Here is a 23,739-nt window from a genome sequence, read left to right on the forward strand (position 1 = left end):
CTTTATGGAGATGCTGATTTCATTTTCCAGCAGGACTTGGCACCTGCCCACACTGCCAAAGGTACCAAAAGCTGGTTCAATGACCATAGTGTTACTGTGCTTGATTGGCCAGCAAACTCGCCTGACCTGAACCCCATAGTTTGTCAAGAGGAAGATGAGAGACACCAGACCCAACAATGCAGAAGAGCTGAAGGCCACTGCTTTCTTTGTATTGGTCTTAAGTAATATTCTAATATTTTGAGATACTGATTTTTGACTTTCATGAGCTGTAAGCTCTAATCATCAAAATTAAAAGAAATAAACATTTGAAATATATCAGTCTGTGTGTAATGAATGAATATAATATACAAGTTTCACTTTTTGAATGGAATTAGTGAAATAAATAAACTTTTTGATGATATTCTAATTATATGACCAGCACCTGTACATACACAAACAGGAAGTGCTGGTTGTTCAGTTTAAAGGAAGTTCACCTAGACAGTTACAGATTGCTGCTGAATACATTTATATCTGGTAAAGTTTGATTGGTTTCTGAATGACTTAATCTGTATTAAGTGTGAACAGATGAAGTCAAAACCTACTTTATGTAAGCCTTGCGGTTCTATTTCTCTAATTATATGTATTAGAGATTACATTATCCTTGACAGGAATGTTTTTTTAATCTTCTCTTAGCCAAAAAGTGTTTTCCACCTGACCCAGTGTGACTTTCACTGAAGTGAAAGAAAGATGCAGATGCGAAAATAAAACAGAACAAAAGGAAACAGATTAGCATAACCACAAAAACCCTCTTGCAAGATACCAGCTCACTTATAACAAGCTGCTCAGTAAACAACATTCTCCAGTTCTAATAAATACTCACCATTTACCACAATGTGATCAGACCTCACCACTTCATAATCATCATGCACAAGGGCAAGAGCCAGAGGTGCAACTGTGCAAACTGCAGCACTGCACCAACTTTGTGAATCAATATACTTCATTCTGTAGAAATTCTGTGGAAATTTTAAAACTTGTTGACAAAGGCAAGTTTGTTTAGTACTTTTCTTTGCAGGGTATTATTACAATGAACGTCATGTGCAGCAGAACTCAGCAGCCGTACACAATAGACCAGAGCGTCATGCAGAACTGACGTCGCTGATGGCAATCAATGGCACTCAATTGTCCTAAGTTCTGCTTTTGTGTAAATAAATACCCAAAGCCATTCCTACATTCACTTATTGGATGATTTGAGGACAAAACACTGATCAAGGTCAATGCTACATTCATTTTTTGACATGTTTTCTGATTCAAATGTTGATGCAGGCTGATAAGTCAGACAGTCTCATTACGCTGTCAATGTAAAGGCTACAGATTTGAATACAGATAAGAATTCAATCTAAGAATTGTAAAGTCACTGAGATCCCCTCCTCCCATCACTGTTCCTGTGAAAGAAAAAGTCTGCTGCTCCAGAGGGACCGTCCCTGCAATCAGCATATGCGTCACTTTGGTTAAAAAGCATCTGCTAAACAACAAGAAACATGTTGCACAGAACTGAGGCATTTGGTTAGATGCTATTCTGTGCCCATTTCAAAATCCTTCACTTGATCAGAAAGAAATTTTATTTTACCTTACATGTTATGCACCTTTTTAAGGTTTATTGTTTGGTTATGCAAGTGGAGGCAAAGAGCGGGGAACAAAAGTTAAATGTTTTTCTTTTTTTTTCTTAAGTAAAAAAAAAATTAAAAATTATAATAACATAAATAAAAAAATAAATAAATAAAAACAACTTTTAGACTGTTCATGACAAAAAAAAAAAAAAGACATTTTACGAGTGTTCCCTTTTCATGTGTAAAATAAATGTGTAAAAAATAGAAATATGTTAAGAGCACATGTCATGTATACATATCATGTAGGTGCAACAAAAACAACAACTGAGCAACAAAAGAGACGCGCCAGAACAAAAACATAATTTTAAAATATGCCAACATTTTTAATTTAATGAAATGAAATAATGAAATGAAATGAGCAACAAAAGACCAGAATGTGCCAGAACAAAAATATGGCAGAATGCAGAGCTCTCCTGACTCCATAATTTTCTCTCTCCCTTTCCGGCAGAGCTCAGTGAAGCAATATGCTTGAGATGTGGGGCACTGGACCTCACCCAAACAGACATCAAGGTGATGAATCTGTGCCCACTGCAGCTGGAATGCAGCACTGCCTAATGACAGACAATGGGAACAGGAAGCAAAAATTGTTTCTGTATTATCAAAATCTGCTGTGTTTTACCATTATAATGGTAGTTGTGCTTGTTGGTGCCATAAACACCACCATGAGCCTGTGTAAAAAAGTAAATGTATCTTATATCATCACATGCTGCAATATTTGGTCAAAAAATCATATTGCTGCTGCATAAATATCACTTTTACCAGCTGTATTTTTCTAAATAAGAAACTCAGACCATCTGCAAAAGCATAATATTAATAATGAGACCGCAGGTGTACCTTACCAGATTACACCTCAGATTTCAATGGAAAGATGTGTTAATGTATGTCAACCATGCTAGATGAATGCACAACCCATTTATAGATGCATCCTGTGGAAACGTATCTCAACATAGACACCTGTGTTTGTAACACACAATGTTTGTTTACAGCCTCTTTGCTATCAGAGTTCTTTGTGTACTGTTGTTTCCTTGCGTTGGATTGTTTCTATGCAGCATGCCCTTTTTCTGATATGTCAGCTTCCTGTTGACTTTTGTGGTTAACATACACACTGCAAAGTGTGATCGTCATCATTCAAGACTAAAATAGCTGAACTGTTTTTCCAACCACTTTCTTTTCCATCGAGCAGGTCACATGGTTTCAACTTGTGAGAGCTGCAGACAGAAGTCTGGTGACAACTACTTCCACAACTACTAGCTCTAACTAGTTCAAGATTAATGTTATGTGATGACTCATAGACATTTAGTGTTAAATATTAAATATTCTATGTATTTCTTAGTCTCAAGGAAATCTGGCCTTTTGTACAAAGAACATACATGAAAAATAGTACAGACTTTCTAAATATTTCTCTATATGTCATAAGTTTTCTTGTTTAAAAAAAGAACTGAAAAAAAAAAAAAATCAGAAATCTTCTGTTTATTGCCAATTTAAATAAAATCTAGATTTTCAGTGTAGATTCTTTGAGCGCCTGCTGTTTGATTACAGGAATACCCATTATGGTGATTAAGACGATGCAAATCATTTAGTAAAACATCAACTAAGAAAAACAAAAATCATTGCATCACCAAAACCAAAGTGATGATCAAAAGATAACGAGGTACATACCCACAGAATTCCCTACCCTCTTGAAAGGCATCAATGGGGAATGACTCTGAGTTATGTATACGACAAATCAAAATCTCATGTGATACACTAAAAGACACTATTTTTAATGTACAAATCCTACTTTAAGAAAGGTTTACACAGTGAAAGTAATGGGTACACTATGGTTCAAAAGTTCGGCATCAGTACATTTGTTTTTGTTTTGTTTTTAAATAAAACATGCTTTATAATACTTTTGTTTTTAAAGAATGCATTAAACTGATCAAAAATGACAGTAAATACATCCTTCTAGAATACTGAAAAAAAGTATCATGGTTTCCACAAAAAAATTAAGCAGCACATTATCAGGGCAAATGATACATATTTGTAATTTGTACGAAATCGTAGGACCTCACTTGTTCGAATTTGTACGATTTGTGAAAAATCATACATATTTTACGAGGTGGCAAATTCGTAGAAATTCATATGAAGGACCACACCTAACCCCGCCCCTAAACCTACCCCTCACAGAAATCGTACAAAATCATACGAATTCAAATCAGCCACCTTGTAAAAAAAGTATGAATTGGTCGTGAGATAGCATTGCTTTCAACACTGATGATTTCTGAAGGATCTTGTGACACTGAAGACTGGAGTAATGGCTGCTAAAAATTCAGCTTGTAATCACAGGAAAAAAAAAAAATTTAAGTAAATATTACAAATTAATTTTAAACATTAAAATAATTTATTATCATTTTAATAATAAATAATAATTGTATGTTATTTTAAAAATGTAATAATATTTCACAATATTACTGTTTTTACAGTATTTTTTAATCAAATAAATCTTACCGACCCCAACATTTTTTACTGTATTGAATATCCATTGTCTGTCTATTGTATCATTCACTGCTGGGTACACACCACAAGAAAATCGGGCTGATTTTGGGCCGATTTCTCCCCTTCCGATTATCTTGGTGGTTCTAAAGATTATCTTATCATATTTTCCTGTGGTGTGGGGTGTGTTAAGAGTGATTGAATCTGCTCGGAAGAACATCGGAGGCACCCCGATCGCGAATCGGAATATTTACGATCAGAAATCCTGATGTGTGCGGAGGAACCCCGAGGACACCACACACTATAGGAACAAAACAGTTAAATTTAGGATTTTTGTACTGTTTACTTTAGCCACGAAACTGACTAACTAGCACATTATTAGGAAAGGCGATTTGCGAAGATTCATAAAAAACCCTTATACTCACTTCTTCTGTAGATGAAGCTGGATCACGAATAATTCGCGCGAACATAGATGCATTTAGGTAGATTGGGGATCGGCGCATTCCCTTCAAAACGAAAATAACCTTAATCCTCTGTGTCTTCAGCGGCTCAGATGTCGGGAGTAAACGATGACTGCTATATTCATTATTACATCCAACAACAAAACACCTCAATCGCTTAATCGGAGACAATCTTGTCTTCCCCTGCAACGGAGTTTACACAATGGCGGACAGCTCACAGCTCACTCAGGGCGGGTAAGACGGCCTTATCAATCAACTATCGTGGGAGCGGCCTGTGCAGAACTACGTCCTTCTGACAGGAATCTCAGAATAGCCTGATTTGAGAAAGAGGATTTTAAAATTTTATTTAAAAAAAAAAACACTGGGTGGATTTTTATCATTATAGTATGGATGTGTACACACACTTCCAACACACATTTATGTTCAAACAACTTGTAAAGTGAATTTTGCATCCAATGACCCCTTTAAATCACACCTAATACTCACTCCTAAACAACACATAGTACAACCCGAATTCTGGAAATGTTGGGACGTTTTTTAAATTTGAATAAAATGAAAACTAAAAGACTTTCAAATCACATGGGCCAATATTTTATTCACAATAGAACATAGATAACATAGCAAGTGTTTAAACTGAAAATTACAATTTTATGCACAAAATGAGCTCATTTAAAATTTAATGACTGCTACAGGTCTCAAAATAGTTGGGAGGGGGGCATAATTACCATGGTGTAGCATCTCCTCTTTTTTTCAAAACAGTTTGAAGACGTCTGGGCATCGAGGTTATGAGTTTCTGGAGTTTTGGTCCCATTCTTGCCTGATATAGGTTTCCAGCTGCTGAAGAGCTCTTTGACGTATTTTTCGTTTAATGATGCTCCAAATGTTCTCTATAGGTGAAAGATCTGGAGGCAGGCAGGTCAATTCAGCACCCGGACTCTTCTACTACGAAGCAATGCTGTTGTAATAGCTGCAGTATGTGGTTTTGCATTATCCTGCTGAAATACACAAGGCCTTCCCTGAAATAGACATCGTCTGGAGGGGAGCATATGTTGCTCTAAAACCTTTATATACCTTTCAGCATTCATAGTGCCTTCCAAAACATGCAAGCTGCCCATACCTTATGCACTTATGCACCCCCCCCATGCTATCAGAGATGCTGGCTTTTGAACTGAATGCTGATAACACACTGGAAGGTCTCCCTCCTCTTTAGCCCGGAGGACACGGCGTCCGTGATTTCCAACAAGAATGTCAAATTTGGACTCGTCTGAACATAGAACACTTCACCACTTTGAAACAGTCCATTTTAAATGAGCCTTAGCCCACAGGACACGACAGCGTTTCTGGACCATGTTCACATATGACTTCCTTTTTGCATGATAGAAATTTAGTTGGCATCTGCAGATGGCACGGCGGATTGTGTTTACCGACAGTGGTTTCTGGAAGTATTCCTGGGCCCATTTAGTAATGTCAATGACAGAATCATGCAGATGAGTGATGCAGTGTCGTCTGAGGGCCCAAAGCAATCCAACAAAGGTCTTCGGCCTTCTCCTTTACGCACAGAGATTTCTCCAGTTTCTCTGAATCTTTTGATAATGTCATGCACTGTAGATGATGAGATTTGCAAAGCCTTTGCAATTTGACGTTGAGGAACGTTGTTTTTAAAGTATTCCACAATATTTTTACGCACTCTTTTCACAGGTTGGAGAGCCTCTGCCCATCTTTACTTCTGAGAGACTCTGCCTCTCTAAGACATCCCTTTCATAGCTAATCATGTTATAGACCTGATGTCAGTTAACTTAATTAGTTGCTAGATGTTCTCCCAGCTGAATCTTTTCAAAATTTCTTGCTTTTGTCAGCCCTTTGTTGCCCCCGTGCCAACTTTTTTGAGACCTGTAGCAGGCATCAAATTTGAAATGAGCTCATTTAGTGGATAAAAGTGTACAATTTCTCCGTTTGAGCATTTGTGATGTTCTCTATGTTCTATTGTGAATAAAATACTGGCTCATGTGATTTAAAAGTCTTTTTGTTTTCATTTTATTCAAATTTAAAAAACGTCCCAACATTTCCGGGATTCAGGTTGTACTACAATGCACTCAGTCATGTTAAACATCACAATAATGCATCAAGCAAGTTATATGGGTAACTGTCAAACTGGTTGCATCACGGCCTAAAAATGATAAAAAGCTTTAAAGAATGTGAATACTCAACGTACAAAGTGGTTAAACCTGTATACCATTTACAGGTGTGGCTGAAGTTTCAGGATGAGAGGAAATCCAATATCATGAGTCAGGAAAAACAAACATAAAGACTGAAACTACCACATTATCGGCCTTACAGCTTAAGGAAACATCTGTTTGTCTTTGGATCTCCTGCAGTGGAAGACGTCACCTAGACGTCAGGCTGTAATCCAGTGCAGAGGGGTCAGTGTAAAGCAGCGGACATCAGTCGATTCTCAGGACCCGAGAGCCTTACTCATTTCCTGAGTCCAGTCTTCTAAAGGGGTTATTTTTAGTGCGCCGTGATTCACTTGTAAATGCAGTTAGAATTCAGGCCAAGCTAGGCCGGATTACTAATTTCAAGGCAGAAACGGAAAACAGACACGGACTTACGAGGAATATGGCGTCAGAAAGAGATTATTATAGATTTATAGGGCAGAAGGTCAGCTCTTCGTATAGGATGAAGCAAAATGAAAGTTTTTCAGCCCTGATCTTTCATTCAGTTGATGTTAACAGCTTTAGCCTAAATGACATTCTTGGACAGATTGGCAGAAATAGAGCTCAGTGACTCTAATAAGATGATGTAATGGACTTACACAGCAATACAAGACTATGTTGATTCTCAATCCTCTATGATTAGCCTTGGGACCAGGCTGGTCAATGTAAACTCGTAATTAAAACATTCATCACTTACAAAAGCAGCCCTAGATAAAGGACGGCTGATGTAAGCAGCCACAGCCTACATAAATGCAAAGATCTACTGTATTTTAGACATAAGTGTTTGCTGTATTATGGCACCTATCAGTGAAATCTCTGAGGCGTCCCGACAGCCCCAAGCACATTAGCACTCCTTGGACAAGCACAGATGTTGTTTTGGAGTTTGAGAGAACTGAAGCATGACTGCATGGGCTTTAACAGCTCTGAGGACAGATGCTGACAGCCACGCTTTAAATGGTGAAAACAGCCAGATGCATATTCGTCTCACCACAACTCAGGACTGTGAGAGTGAAATGGCAGTGAAAGTGGTCTACTGAACTAGTATTTAATTGTTCTAATAACTATTAAAAAGTAAAATCAGTCATAGACAAACAAGGGTGAACTTACTGTAGCATTTACTGTAAGATTCTGGTTTCTTACATTTAATCTTGTAAAAATAATAATAATAATAATAATAATAATTAAGACATTACAATTATAAAATAAAATAAAATAAATAAAAACTTGGGTTGGCCATCCTTTCGGGTTGTTGCGACCCTACATATACAGTTTGGAGAATGGATAGGTGGGGGTAAAAAAAAAAAAAAAATAAATAAAAATAAAATAAATAAAAAAATAAAATAAAATAAAACAATTTAAAATGAATAAAATAATGTAACAAATTACTAAAATAACAGTCAATATTTCGTACATTTAATCTTGTACAAAAAAAACAGATGGTTTTAAGGTTTTGAAGTTTTTTTTATTAAGACGTGTTATGTTAAAATAAAATAAAATAAAACAAAACAAAATAATTTAATCTTGTAAAAAACAGAAGGTTTTATGATTTTTTTATTAAGACATGTTATGTTAAAATAAAACATTAAAATAATTAAATTAAATTAAATTAAATTAAATTAAATTAAATTAAATTAAATTAAATTAAATTAAATTAAATTAAATTAAATTAAATTAAATTAAATTAAATTAATAAAGCTTACGATGGACTGGCCATCCTTTCAGGTTGTTTCCCTGCCTATGGCCTGGGAAGCTAGGATAGGTTTCTGCATCCTTGCAACCCTACATAGGACATACAGTTTGGAGAATGGATGGGTGGGAAAAAATATAATAAATAAATAAAATAATTTAAAAACATACCATTTAAAATAAAAAATCAAATAATGTAGTATTAAATTGAGAAAAGAAAAATCCCACCGTGGCACACAGATATCTACATAATAGGATCATACTGTAATATCAATATCAGTCATCTATATTTTCTTTCAGGCATAGCTGACATTTCTTCATGTTTGATACTGCCATTCCCTTTCCCTCCCATTCCCAATTTTCCTATAATTATAGACCCACACCATAAAAAGTTTCCTTCTTTGGCCTAAGATAGAGCAACTGGAAATACAGTCATGTTATTCATTGAACACACACATGCTACAAATAGACTCCAATGACAGAGCAGGAGTTATGGGCAGGTCAGGAGTGAACACTTGAAAGCAGCGCAATGGAATGAGTCAGAACCTTTGACATGAATCCATTCATTCCACATTCTTTACACACACTCTCTCTCTCTCTGTAATGTGATCGTTTCATGCCTTGAGCAACGTGGCTGTCAGTGTGGCATGACAAGATGTCACTAATATCCAAAAGTAAATTATGCTTTTTTTTGTATAATAGAGTGAATTCTGTCACATAATTCCCCGTGTCATTTCATCTAATGATAATAATGATGATGCAAATATTGAGTTGAGGTGACCCAGAACTTAAATGATTATATTTTCAGGTGAGGCTAACACTAAAACTAGCCATGATATTTTAACAACAAGCATGGTTTCAGTTGATTGAGGAAGTTTTTTTTGGAATGTACAATGACATTACATGATGACAAAACTGAATTTGCACTCACAAATTTCCCTGTCAGATGACTTTCCATTCCTTATCATCATATGAGAGAATATGACCTTTTAGGACATCAAATGACTTTTTTTTCCCCTTTTAAATGAAATATATCACATAATTTTACCACAAGAATTGTCCCTATATTTCCTAATAATCCCCCTCCTCTCAGTGAAAAAGATTTGCATATACTAAACAAAGTGGATAGTACATTTATTCACATACTATACTAATATATCATCGATTTGAGTTTACTTTTCAAGACTTTTCATTTCGAAGAATCAAAATATATGACTTCATATACATATTTTGTCTTGATTATGATCTTTCTTTTCAATGCCAGTCCTTTTCCTAGATGTCAGATGATTATGTAATTTACACAGAGAAGTCTGAACCCTTCAAGGACTTTCTATTCTTTCTTTCTTTAAAATGATATCTTTATGGGTAATGATACAACATAAGTTATTCTACATACATAAATATTCTTGTCTAAGATTACAGCTGATAAATACATTTACTTACTTTCACACTTATTTATTTCCACAGAAATAAATAGGGGTTGATGCTAAGCTTATTTTGTTCTTTTTCTTAGAATCCACTTCCTATAACTGCTATCAACAAGATAATATGTAATTTCTCAGTTCAGCTCAGATTTTCAGTTCTTCTTATTTCATACAGCAGTCAACAGCGACATCTCGTGGCCGGTGACAGTAATGACCGAAATGACTGCCCGGTTGCCATAGAGACAGTGAAACACAACATCGCTCTTCCGCAAGTCATAATGCGGTCAACTGAGGAGAAAACTGTACTTTTATGTGCTTTAGATGATGATGTAGAGGGACTTAAGAGTCTTTTGGAAAGCAAGAGTGCCAACGAAACTCAGCAATCGGAGAATATTTTGTGGGAAAGAGATGAGGTGGGAAGAAATGCGCTGTTTGCTGCATGTACTTTTGGTCGGAGCGGAATCGTGCGCGAGCTCGTACAGAACGGCGCTGACGTCAATGAACTCACAGCGCGCGGTAATTAGCGAGCAAATTACTTTTAGGCCTAATTACAAAATACTAATTACTTTCCCACTTTAACTCCTACAGTAAAAGCCTGAACTGCTTTGCTGGTCTGAGCTGATTTAACCCTATTGTTGTGGTCACACTTGTTATCCAAAACAGACCGAGGACAATTAAGCCAATTTAATAAAATAAGTGTACTATATTTTGTTTCAATAATATTGTTTCTTTATGAAATATTTACCTCTAATTATGCACCATTTAAAATACAAATACTGGAAAATTTCATACCAAGTTCACCAAATGTTTTAGGACTAAAATGACAGAGGACCACTAAAGGGTTAAGAAGTTTCTCAGCCTGGAAAATGCCCAGAAACCCTCTAAAACCAGCCTGGCCAAGACCTGCAGACCAGCTTTAGTTTACTGTAAATGGACCAATTAACAAACAGTAACAGAAATTACAAACTGTTGCACTAAAAAAAATAAAAATAAATAAATAATCAATATGGTTCACTCTTACTGTAGGCTACTCACCATTGCATTATTCTGCCATGTGGGGTCAGCTGGACACTTTAAAAACCTTGGTTGAGCTCAATGCTGATTTTCAAGCTGTCAATTTCCGTGGAGAGAAGGCTGTTGATGTGGCCCGGCGTTATGACAAACTGGACTGCGCAGAGTATCTGGCATGGGCTGGTGAGAAAGTGGAACAGAGCACAGAGTCAAATCATGTTATGATTAAGGCAGATGATGATTTATTTTTTTTCTCCTGACAGAGGCCAAACAAAGTTTGCAAGCATTAATACAAGATGTCAGAGACATTATAGCTGATCCAGAGAAAGTTCAAGGGAAGCTCAATAAAGAGGATAAGGTAAATAATTATTTATTAATTCCTTAGTGAAAAGTTGCAGATTGTATTTTTAACATTTTTAGCAAACCCAAAAGTACACATTCTCTAATCATTGTTTGTGTGTTGCTATATAGACCATGTTTATAAACATCTGTTCTGCAAAATCTGACTGGATACACAACGCCAAAAATGCAACAATTCAAGACTTCATTGAACAGAAGAAACAGCTTGAAGGCGTACTGGAACCTATTATGCTCAAGCTTAACACACAATGTGAGAACTGATATATCTGATTTATCCGATTTGCAGAGAAGCTGACAACTGGGTATTTTACTTCATTCAGTATCAAACGATCCAAAATTAATGTACACTTTTTTTTATTTAACCCAGGGCATTTCTAGCCAAAAAATATATTTGTTTTTTATTTAATTTTATTTTTATTCTCTAAATGAAGTTTTTTGTTTCTTATTTATTCACAGCTGAAGCCACAATGAAGACAAGAAAGCCTTAGAAGCATTTTGTCATTCAAGTGAAAATAAATATATTTACAAAAATTGGTTATATTTATTTAATATATGCTCTGTGTTTAGTATTTTCAAATATTAAAAATTAGTCCCTTAGATGAACACTGTATGATTCCTGACACAAAATTGCAACAATTTGATTTTTTAATTGAAAACTTACTTTAAAAATTTTTTAACTGCACTTAATTTAGAACATACACATGCACTTTTAATATTATTTACTGATGAAGAGAATGAAGATCATATAAACAATCAAAAATTATAGTAACAAATTAATACGTTTATAGTCTAAAGCAGAGCTGATGTTCTTGTGATGCGCTTAATGAACACTAGGTGGAGACGGAGGCCGCCTGTCGTGTTCAGATAAAAAATTGAATACATGTATTTTTCATTCAGCTTTTGTCTACAAAATATGTTATTCAAGAACTAAATGCAACGCCTATTAAAGTCAAATCAAATTAAATTCATTTTTATGACATTTATGCACGAGGTTAACCAGCAGATGTCTCACTCGATAATCAGTCACATCTGTATTACTATGTCGATCGATGCTGTCAAAGTCTCAATTCGTCCTCATTTCACATTCAACAAACACATTATGTATTTCTAAAATGTTCACAGATTTTTAATCGATGTGTAAAAGTGGTAAAAGCTGCCTGAATCGGTTTAAAACGTAAATGTGTGCTGATCGAGTCACTCGGCCATCCTCTAGTTTCCCCTGAATCCCAGCGCACAGGCTGGCAATGGCATGTGATTGAGGTGGAAAAGCGGTCTGGATTTTGAAGTGTGAAAAGGGCTGTCTGTCCTCACCACAGGACCGGGAGGAAGGGAGGGAGGCAGTCCCAAACAACGAGTCACACTTAAAGTGGACAACAGAACAATAAATTGATACTTGCTGTTATTTTGATGATTTTTGCCGCAAGGACAATGCAGTAAACTCCTGCCGCCGATCCAGGAAAACCGACGCCTGGATTCATTCAATTATTACTGCTGTTTCCACGACCTGACTCATGGACACAGACAAGAAACAGCAGTCCATCTGAATATAACTGCTGCTTGTTGCTTCTGTTTTAACTTTTGGCTGCTGATTCTGTTTTAAGAAAACCAGGTTGATCTGAAACTTTGCACTTTCGTATTTTTTAGGCTTTGATAAGTGTTTAAATACGTTAACGTTACACTATCGACGCTTTTTTATATCCGTATTACCTTATTTTATTGTGTTTTATTGCCGACTACGTAGCTAACGTTACAGTTCTGAGTAACGTAAACATAGATTAGAGTCGCGCGTACATAATTTATATTCCAACTGTGAAACAAAGAAAAATATGGGAAACTCCAAACGTTTAGTTTGAAAATTGTCATACTACTGTCGCTAGTTTATCTAGCTTTTTTAAAACTCTTTTTAGCTGTATGGTTTGATACTAAACCATCTCAAACCAACGGAAAACATTGTGACTGAGGCTCTCCTGCCACGCGCGTGGAAATCCACCGGACTGGAGTCTTTACCTGGACGTTACCGTGGAGGTGTACCGAGCATGGAGACGGATTCGGTAACCGGTGGCGACGTGGACTCGGTTCAGGGAGGCATGGTTTCTTTAGACCCTGTGGTCGATGGGATTTTGATGGACTCGTTTTGCCAGCAGCAGGGATGGGTGCGGGTGTACGGTGAGTGATATTCAGTTGCTGTGCTGGCATCAGATCTGTTCACCTTAACACCTCGGTGATATAAATCACAAAAGAGGTGTTTTAAATATAATTCTGTGCTTAAATACATTAAATAATTAAATGATTTGGGGTTTTATTTTCTATCACCCTTTAATACCGAGGGGAATTCAGAGTCTTATGTTTACCGAAGCATTGTCAGACAGGACTGTTTATGGCAAGCCGTTTTAACATTTAGCCTGTATCATTTCAGTGAAATTTCTAGCGTTTCATGATTGCATGTCCATAGCAATCAGCACTCCATTTGTATTATTATAAAATACATTTTTATGAGATTAGATCAACAAAGTGATACATTTTTGACTCTGGCATGGCTAGTTCTGATTCTAAACTGCTAAAACACACAACATGCTGATATATTTTCAGGGAAAATTATTCTCAGGTCAGTCTTGGAACACAGTTGTCTTTCACTGGTTCTTGTTCCTCAGGTATAATGGTTTAGCAATACACCATTCCTTGTAACTAGCGGGGTTTTTTCACTAAGGTTCATTATGTGCTAGTAGGGTTGTAATGATATACCGGTATGACGGTCTATCGCGGTTTGAACGTGCACGGTTATCATACCGTAAACAATTGCATATCTACGGTTTTCAAAAAAAAATTAATGAAAAAAAAAAAAAAACATCTCACCCGCGCATATGCAATTTATTTCGGCTGCTTCACTCTGCATTCACATGGCTGCTTAAACGCACTTGCAGCGGAGGAAATGGCAGAGACAGAGATTATATCTAATCTCCATCCCCTGCCGAAAAAGTTTAAATCTGCAGTATGGGAATACTTCGGATTAAAAAAAAAAAAAAACGAACGCGGGGTTGTCCTTGAGGACGAATCCAATTGGCAATAAATGTGGACGCAAAGTGGCTGCAAAAGCAGGCAATACATCCAACATGTTCGCTCATATTTGCGGACACCATCCCTCCGTGCAAATAAAAGTATGTCGCATTTATAACAAGTTAAAAGGCCGTATAATTTCCGTGATGCAGAGGGAATCCCGGTGCAGTCTTGAACATGAGATTTACAGTATAACGTTAACGAGGTTGTCACGTAAAATGCGCAATCTGATGGATGGATAAATCAAAAGATATGAGTGGCGCCGTTTTATCTGCTACATACTGAAGTATGCATGCATGACACTAATGGTGTTTTCAGCGTCTACATAAACATGAACATCAGCAGAGCTGCTCTGAGAGAAAACCTAAATAAACATTTCCCAGTTTTATTTGAGATAAACCATTGTCAAATACACTCTGAAACTCAAAGGTCCGCTACAACCCGTCAAAATAAAAGTTCAATTTAACTTGAAGTCATGACAGAAATATATTAGCATTGTACAATGTACTTAATTTATCACAATGACAATAATAATAATATTATTTATAATAATTAATTTATTTAAACATTATTTTTAAGGAATATCATGTTTGTCCATGTTTTAACTTAGTATACCTCTGTTGTGCAGCACTTTGCCAAAAATAAAAGTTGTTAAAGTGTGATTATAGATATACATAAGGCTTATAGCTTTATTTTTAAATTAAAAAAAAAAAAAAAATCACAAGGGAGACTTACTTTCATTAAAATGGTTTCACGTTTGTTGCAATAAAGGATTTGTTCACTCAAATAACTTGTTCTTATTCTTTTAAGAGTCATTGTTACTGATAAGAATTGTTTAATATATACCGTGATATTTTCTGAGATGATTATCATACCATGAAAATCTCATACCGTTACAACCCTATGTGCTAGTAGTGAATAATTATTTAGTCAGTATTACTTGAACATTATGTATTAGTAATTCTTCTTCTTCTTCTTCTTCTAGTCATTCCCAGTACTAGTAACTATGACATTGAAACAAATGGCTTGTTTTGCAGTTTAAATATATAGGGGTCTGTTGATCAGATATCAACTATTAATTTTAAACTCAAATTTATACAAATTGCTAGTTTCGTATTCCACTTCTTTCTATTCCTGTTGTTTATTCCTTAGTTTCTTGTAGTTATTCAAATAATCATTACTGGTATATATTCAAGTTTTTAGTAACAATTAGTAACATATCCTAAATAATTGATTTATGAGCCACAGATCTACAGAACGGATATTAGTTGAGCAAATACTAGTCACTGTTGGCATATTTACTGGTAATTAAAAAGAAGTTTGAATAACATTAAAATAGCTGCTGGTTAGTTGTATGAGATTAAAATGAAATGTAAATGTGGCTTGCCATAGTACCACAGCTCTAATAGAAACATGTTGGCTTAATGGTTTATTTTCCTTCCTGTGTGTGACTTATGCTGTACATTTTCAACTTAAAAAGATTCTAGGTTAAGTCATATGTCCTTATACATTATACAGTGTGTCTGATGGTACAATACATTTTTTGCCTTTAGTGTGTTTGCTTTAACTGTAGTGTAATTTGTAAAGAAACAATGGCATGAATGTATGATAGATTCCAATGTGTGCATTATGATTTGTGGTTAAAGGAAGGGCTGTGTGGAAAATCCTGGTTACACATAATAGGTTTGAATGTTGATCTGGTTGTGGATGATTATGTCTCCTAGTTGTAATAGGAGATGGGGTGCAGTAGAAAAGGTTTTAGCACATTGTTGACAAACATGAAAATGCGTTCTTGTCATGGTTTCAATTAGAGTTTTAAGAGGGGTTGTTAGTTTGTTAATGCACATGCACAATTTTAATTCTGATTTACAAGACAGAGTAACAGTAAGCCGTGGTTACTGATTGTGTTTCCAGATCTGTGTTGTTAAATAAAGCTTCTTTAAGGCTGTGTGCACCCTATAGACATGTTGCCAGGGGCTGTTGTCATGGCAGCCTGTTGTCTTCTTATTTAAGGATGTAAGTCGAAACCAGGGACTTCACATGAAAGACAGGACATCCAGTTCTGTCCACCCACTGCCACTGACTCCTCATCTCATTTTCCATCCCGACTTATTCTGAGCTGGACCAACTAAAATCAAGTTCTAAAAATTATAATATAAATCAACCAACAAATTAAAGGTTAAGTTCCCTTAAAAATAAAAAGTGTCATAATTTACTCTCAACCTCATGTCATTCCAAACCCATATTATTTTCTTTCTTCTGTGGAGCACGAGGAAAAATTTAGAAATTTTACAAGATCTTTTTTTCCATGCGCTTAAAATGAATGGGAACTGAAATTTCAAGCTTTAAAAAAGGACACCAAAGCACCATAAATTTATTAGAAAATCGGTTCATTTGACTTGTGGACATGTTCTATGTTTTATGAAATCATATGATAGATAATCTTGATGTGCTCTGTAGCTCATTTTCATAAGTAGCAATTCCTGATTTGTTCAAGAGAGACAAATCTTGAAATGGTAAAGTTCACAAAACCAGTCTAGATTTTGAATCAGACTGACTCAATGAGTGAACTCACTTGATACAATGAGTAATGAACAAGCAATGAATAGTCAAGCACTTTTATGATTTCATACAACTTTGAATATAGTCATGCTTTTATAGCATTTGGAAATCAGCGGCCGTCACAGTCTTTCGAATAATTCCTTTTGTGCTCCACGGAACAAATAAAGTCATTCGGTTTTGGAACGACATGAGGATGAGTAAACTATGACACAATTCTCATTTTGGGTGAACTATCCCTTTGTTTTGAAATACAGAGCAGTTTAATCTTATTTTCCAGGCCCGCACTGGGAAAAAGTTCAAATCCAGATGATGTGTTGTAATGTGTAAAGAATTCACGTTTTCTCTGTTCATGTGCTGTCCAACACCCTATGACATAATTTATTTCTTTGGTATTTGTCTTTAAATCGCTCCCACTGGTGTAAGCTCAAACTCCCAGCGAGACAGAAGTGAGTCATTACTGACAGTCAGAGAGCAGTCAGACCTCTCAAAAGCTGGCTTCAGCATGGATGTCAGATCATCCATAATTAAATGACCACGGCAGCTACATGCTCATCATGTTAAACATCCCTTCCTCAGATAGAGGGAAGTGAATCACAGTTTTAAAATAATTAGCAGAGCAGGGGCTTTAGTTTTGCTGTTGTTCATTCAGTGACTTGTTATTACTAGGAAGTCTAATAGCAATAACAAGTCAATGAGTGACACTAATAGCATAACTGTTCTGTTATAGTTCATGTTCCTCCCACACAGGCTTATTCAAGGCCCAATTGTGTTCTGTAAATGTTGTTTATGTGCTTTAAATGTGGGGTTTGTATTGCATTAGGCAGCCTATTCTGTGCACTTTTTGGGTTTGTTGTTGCCTGAAGTGAAATTTTGGAAATATACAAATGCTTCCTGCAGTCGTTTACGCAAAGCTCAGGGTTGGCGGGTGTGCAAATTTGGCATGTGTTTGGGCCTGCTGGTTCAAAAAGTTCACCTACACCCACCGAGTTTCTTACATCATGGCCCTCATATTGAAATGGAAAGGTCCGGGACGGTTCTGCCATGGTGGATGAAAGTGAATGCTGTCGAATGTTTGTGAAGTTGCTGCTTAGATGTGTTTAATCTTGTAGAGGAAGCCGAGAGAGGGTGGGGAGGGGTGGGAGTGAATGGTGGGATTGTGTTAGCGGCGGACGGCTCAGGATGTGCGCCCTGCTGCACCACCTCCCCTCCGCCCAACGTGAACCGTTCGTTCGTTCATTGTAGCTGTCAGCAGACAGGGCCGGCTATGATGTAAGCAGACCGTTCCGAGAATGACCTCAGTGGACTGGATTCCAAAATTCCAGAGCAACCGGCACCAGTGCGTTCATCGTGGCATTCCAGAGCTGAAATAGCTCAATAAGGATGCTGGCCGGCTTCTCTCCCACTCACTTCCCTTATGTATCTGTTAAGAATAATGTTTTCCATGCCAACTTGTCTATTCATGGACTTGTTTTGGCCACGGCTGTTCTTCTCAGCAGTGGTTACAAAACATTTCCGTGTGGACAGCAGAGCTGCTTTTAGCAGTCACATTTTATTTTAAGATCCGATTCTTGCTATTAACAAACTAGGGCTGCATCATATATCGTTTCAGCATTGATATTGCGATGTGACTATCACGGATGCACACATCGCAGGATGTGTGATGTTCAGAGGTGGGTAGTAACGAGTTACATTTACTTGAGTAAATTTTCTTTTAGAGTATATTTAAAAATGGGTACTTTTACTCTTACTCAAGTACATTTTGTACTTGAGGGAATGCCCTGCCTAGACACAATTAATATTGATATTTTCACAATATTTACACTTGCAGAAATAAAGACTACATTTGTTTACATTTTGCAGAACAGACGGAAGAAGATCCGTCAATGTGCATTTGTTTCGTTATGTTCAGATGTTCTGTAGCGGTCGTGTGAGGAGTTTTCACTCTTCTCCGTGTCAGAGGTTATATACATTTATAATACATAATTAAACTTTAAAATATAATTTAATTTAACTCAGTGATGCAAATCAGAATTTGTATCAGCTGTTACTCCAGTTTTCAGAGTCATATGATCTTCAGAAATCATTAAAATATATTGATTTATTACAAGTGTTGTTGAAAAAAACAAAAACAAAAAAAGAGCATATGCTGGTTAGGTATGTTTTGAAGCTGGGATGCTGGTTTATGCTGGTCATGTGCTGGTCTTGAGCTGGTCGGACCATCTTAAAACCAGCACATGACCAGCTTAAACCAGCTAAGGACCAACTTAAATCAGCTCAAACCAGCATCCCATGCTTCAAAACATACCATACCAGCATATGCTGTTTCTTTTCAGCAGGGAACAGTTTTGCTGCTTGATATTTTTTGGAACCTGTGACATTTTGTTCAGGGTTCTTTTATGAATAGAAAGCTAAAAAAGAACAGCATTGATAATAAATCAGGCTGATAAAAATTCTGATTTGCATCACTGAAATAAATTACATTAAAAAAAACATTAAAAGTATTTTGAATGGCAGTGTGTGTGTGTGTGTGTTGTTACTCAAGTAACTATTCAGACTATTACTTTTACTTGAGTAAATATTTCTTCAAGTACTTTTACTTTTACTCGAGTACAGTTTTTGGGTACTCTACCCACCTCTGGTGATGTTTAGTAGGCCTATACTGATCGTTATATTTATACTGATCATTGTCTTTGCTGACACACAGACACCGCGTCTACACCGGACGCGACAGAGATATCCATTTTAAATAAATTTAGTAACAGAGCTACTGCAAGCGATTTTCAGTGCTGGAAATCCATTTATCCTTTGTTGAAACTTATGCGTCGTCGAGGAGAGCGCAGGTCACGGTTGCTTAGCAATGGCAGATGCCACGAAAGCGCTTTGAAAGAAACTGCGGGTGTTTTCCATGTGTTTTTAGGCGTGCCATATGAACGGGCCCAAAGTCTGTCTACACTGGATGCGACAAAGTGACGGTTGCTAATCATTTGAACTTTGTGTCAGTACATCATAAATAGAACAAGGTATCAGTTTACTGGTGGGGATTTGTCGTGTCGCGCCGCATCCAGTGTAGTCAGTCACACAGCATCACTGATTATAATGAATATTGTTCTATTGTATTTTGTTGTGTCGCATCGTGCTGCTCACATCCAGTGTAGACACGGTGAGAGCCACGCAGATGCAATTCCATTCACTTCCGCTACTATTTGTGCCTGAAATGACACACATGCGCGAAACACATGCATGCGTCAAAATGCATGTCTCTGCAAGTATCCTTGTAAAAAACAGTTGCTTATGTCTTAGGTGAAGGTAAACAATTGAGAAAGAAAGAGGATAACAATAACAGCAGTTTAATGTCCCTGTTGCTTTCTGTGTCATGTCAATCATTTTATTTATTAAATCTTTATTAGATTTAATTTTCAGTGAAGACTATGCAGTGTTATTTTACATTTGATTATTCAATTTCTGTACCTGAATACTGTTAGACTTGCCTTAAAAAAATACAAAGCACTGTTTATTTCATTTTCATCATTTACTATGCTGATTTACTCCCCTACTAAATCACCCCAGTCATTGATATTTTTTTTTTCCAAATAGAGCTATTCAAGTCATCTGGGTTTTTTCCCCTCCATATCGCAATATATATCGCAGAAAAACAAAATATCGCAATGTGATTTTTTTCCAATATCGTGCAGCCCTATAACAAACCGTTAACTACGACTTTTGCCTCAATAAACTCATAATTTGTTGCTTATTAATAGTTAGCAAGATAGTTGTTTAGTTTAGGTATGTGGGTAGGATTAGGGATGTAGAACATGGTTATGCAGAATGTTCTTTATAAGTACTAATAAACAACCAATATACTAGTAATATGCATCTAGTTAATAGAGATCATTGGTCCGGTCCCATATACTAAAGTGTTACCGTTTTAGCAAGTTAGGCTGATGTCAGATTCCTGTGCCGCTGATCTGCATGTTGAAGTTAGGGATACACTGCTTATAATTCTGGCCAACATGATTGTTTTCATGCTATTTTTAGTTAATATTAAAATTCAACACTATTTTGTCAAATATAAATGAAAAACTAAAACACTAAGAAACTATTGTTAATGCTACACATTGATCGCAACATGTGGAAGTACTGTATGAAAAATGGTTATTAATGCAAAACTATTTGATCAAAAATACAGTAAAACAGTTATTCAGAATTATACAGTTATACAGTAAAACAGATCATTCAGAAATAATTCTTATATGCTGTTTTAGTGCTCAAGAACCATTTCTTCTCAGTGTTAAACTCCTGTGGTGTTTATTTTTTGTGAGAACTTTGATAAATAGAAAGTTCAGAAGAACAGCATTAGTTTCAAATGGAAGTCTTTTGTAACATTATAAATGTCTAGTCGCTTATGGTTAATTTAATGCATCCTTGCTGAATAAAAGTGTAAATTACTGACCTTATACTTTTAATGGTAGTATGCATAATATCTTGATATTGATAAATGAAACAAATCCCTCATGTTGGCCAATGTAAGCTGTGTACTGTATCTATGGATCAGTAGAGCAGCAGCGTTCTCTAATTTTGTTGTTGAGTTTCTGCATCCAAGGTTCTGTCTAAAATTCAATTGCAAAGTCAGGTTTAATTAAGTTTAAATGACTAAATGTGTCCTTGACTTGGCTCTCCATTAATCCCTGATTTTCAGTCTATTAAGCACCTTATAGATAAGGATTAGGCTCTGTTTAATGCGGATTGTGGATGCTCACTTTGTCATTTACTTGGAGAAAGACTCGTGTCTAAGCTTATTAAAGGTTTGCTGGAAATGGGGGAAAATGAGGAGCTTATCTTCTAACACTAACTCTTGAGGAACCGACTGGGATAATGACAGTTTTTTAGTGATTTCTGTCACAAAGAGTGATGAGTTGTGTGGAACACATGCTGCCTAGTCAAGTTCCTCATCAAGTTTGATGCAGCGCCCAGGTACTCCACATCAGCGTGTTGGTGAGTTGCCTGCGGTGCTGAACGTTCAGTTTGAAAAGCCCCTTAATTGGAGAGTCCTGAATTGAGTTCACTGTAGTCACAAGAGTTTCACATGCTTGACTCTGATGCACCAGGCCGCCTGCTTTGCTTCCTCTCTCAAGGCTGGTTCAAAGGTGCCTTTGTCTCCTTAGATCTTCCAAAACAACATGCTGATAGTTTTGGGCATGTCATCTGTGTTAAATAAATAAATAAATAAATAGATGAATACATTTATTTTATTTTTGGATTGATGCTTTGGTTTTAAGGGGGAATGTTTTGAGGGTCAATAGAATATGGCGGTCTGCTGTTTCCCAGGAGACGAAGGCAGGTATCTGTCAGTTCTCCACCCTTTCCTTTCACTCATGGAGACTGAGTGGCTGGAAGACAATGTTCTGGGATTCCAGGCGTTACCTGAAAACACAGGAAGCCCCCTTTCCTGTTTTCCTGATCATTCTTGGATAAATATTTTGCTCCTAGTCTTGCCATAAAACATGATGGTGAAGCACATTATAATGCTCTGTATTTTTTGTATTACTACATGATTTTCTAGAAGACTTGATACTTGTTTGTCAGTCATAGCATTCTGTGGTCAAATATTTTTCTGTAATGACCACTAGCTGTGGTAGTTTCATCTTGTGTATTACTCTGGGGTCTCTTAAGTTCTCACAAAATAAGGTCATTGCTGATCAATATTTTATGTTCATTTTTTATTTATTTGGTAAGTAGTCATGCAACAAGCAGGATAATGTACAGTAAGGTGGTCATTATCACAAAATAAACCATTTCAGGATGATACAAGATCCCTCTGTTTCACTTTGAGGTCCCAATCACCCTATTGAGACTTATTTTTATAATGAACCTGATTGGACAATATCACTCACACAGTGATGCACTAAAATTAAAAAATGTATTTTAGTGCATCAAAAATTACAATTTATGCTAAAATAAAAAGTAACTAAATACATTTTTATTAATTATCATTTTTACATTTGCCTTTTTTTTTTTTTTTTTTTTTTTTTAGAATTTCTGTCTTGTATTTATTATAATTAAATATTAAATAATATTAAAATGTCTCATAAAATGTCTTTTTATATTGCATGTCTTGAATTGTTTACCATGTGTTTGCTGTGCAAATAGCCTAGTTGCTTTCAGTATTAAAAGAAATAACAATAAACAAACAATAATATTTATTTAGAAAATTAGTTTTAGATTATAACTTTTACATACGTTTTCATTTTATATTTTTTTTATATTTTAATTGCTTTAATGTGACTTTTTGCGTGAAGTTTTCAGCCTAAAATGTTTAGTGGGGAAAATGCTGTGCGATGCTACTTTTAAATGATTGCTGCTGTTCCATTAGCTTGGTTTTGATTCCTGAGTTTGATTTGAAATTTGGCTTGTTTCTAGTGACTTATGATTTTGTTACCCTCATATTATTTAATTAGCTACTTATTATGCATATAATTGAACTTTGCTTTAACTTTTTGCTTTATAAATGACTTGGGAATGTCTGTTTCAACACCCTGATAACCTCTGCAGCTTGTGTTCTCCCATCTGAACATTAATTCCACTTGCAAGAGATCTCATGAAAGAATTCCTGCCACTCTGGGCTATCGATTAGAGCGTGTCAGCAGACCGGTGGCATGTGCTTCCTGCCTGCTCTTTTCAAGACTCTGATACAGGAGTGTTACTCCCCCCTCCAGGACTCATGGATTGTCAGAATTGATTGGCTTAATTGGTTTGATTGGGATAACACCCCTCAGGTTAAACAACATCCTCTTGTTAACCAGCTCATGTCTCCGCATTAGAAATGCACTGAGGATTAGGTGCCTTTGAATTT

General features: G+C 36.1%; 3 protein-coding genes across 8 annotated transcripts in view; 2 read left to right on the top strand and 1 right to left on the bottom strand.

Moving 5' to 3' along the window:
* Nucleotides 1-13,418, bottom strand: part of LOC131521699 (dynein light chain Tctex-type 5) — a 51,728-nt gene extending 38,310 nt beyond the window's left edge. The window contains exons 1-3 of one of the 4 annotated variants that reach the window (XR_009266348.1): nucleotides 13,281-13,418; nucleotides 10,938-11,093; nucleotides 1,963-2,197 (exon numbers count right to left, since the gene is read on the bottom strand). The gene's annotated coding sequence lies outside the window, so the exon portion shown is untranslated. Of the gene's footprint in view, nucleotides 1-1,962; nucleotides 2,198-10,937; nucleotides 11,094-13,280 lie in introns of those variants that run through there. The other 3 variants (XM_058746672.1, XM_058746655.1, XM_058746688.1) reach the window with 3 other exon arrangements.
* Nucleotides 10,162-11,809, top strand: ankrd45 (ankyrin repeat domain 45). 2 transcript variants are annotated; one of them, XM_058746729.1, is made up of 5 exons: nucleotides 10,162-10,418; nucleotides 10,929-11,096; nucleotides 11,177-11,271; nucleotides 11,385-11,575; nucleotides 11,730-11,809. In XM_058746729.1, exons 1-4 carry the CDS (start codon nucleotides 10,181-10,183, stop codon nucleotides 11,532-11,534), a joined length of 651 nt encoding a protein of 216 aa, XP_058602712.1. In that variant the 5' UTR covers nucleotides 10,162-10,180; the 3' UTR covers nucleotides 11,535-11,575; nucleotides 11,730-11,809. The 2 variants fall into 2 exon arrangements, with proteins under 2 accessions (XP_058602712.1, XP_058602704.1); XM_058746721.1 differs by having other exon boundaries at nucleotides 11,385-11,523; nucleotides 11,730-11,773.
* rasal2 (RAS protein activator like 2) overlaps nucleotides 12,500-23,739 on the top strand; it is an 81,045-nt gene continuing 69,805 nt past the window's right edge. For both annotated transcript variants that reach the window (XM_058746548.1, XM_058746555.1), the window contains exon 1: nucleotides 12,500-13,439. In XM_058746548.1, the coding sequence (XP_058602531.1) occupies nucleotides 13,310-13,439 (130 nt within the window). In that variant the 5' untranslated portion in view covers nucleotides 12,500-13,309. The remainder of the gene's footprint in view (nucleotides 13,440-23,739) is intronic.

Source organism: Onychostoma macrolepis, chromosome 02, assembly GCF_012432095.1.
Source record: "Onychostoma macrolepis isolate SWU-2019 chromosome 02, ASM1243209v1, whole genome shotgun sequence".
NCBI classification, from domain to species: domain Eukaryota; kingdom Metazoa; phylum Chordata; class Actinopteri; order Cypriniformes; family Cyprinidae; genus Onychostoma; species Onychostoma macrolepis.

Bases quoted from the DNA above. Each gene is read 5' to 3' on its own strand.
- ankrd45 (XM_058746721.1), top strand. From the start codon at position 10,181: ATGCGGTCAACTGAGGAGAAAACTGTACTTTTATGTGCTTTAGATGAT. The intron at 11,097-11,176 runs GTGAGAAAGTGG...TTCTCCTGACAG, and splicing joins AGAGTATCTGGCATGGGCTG to AGGCCAAACAAAGTTTGCAA. The intron at 11,272-11,384 runs GTAAATAATTAT...GTTGCTATATAG, and splicing joins AGCTCAATAAAGAGGATAAG to ACCATGTTTATAAACATCTG.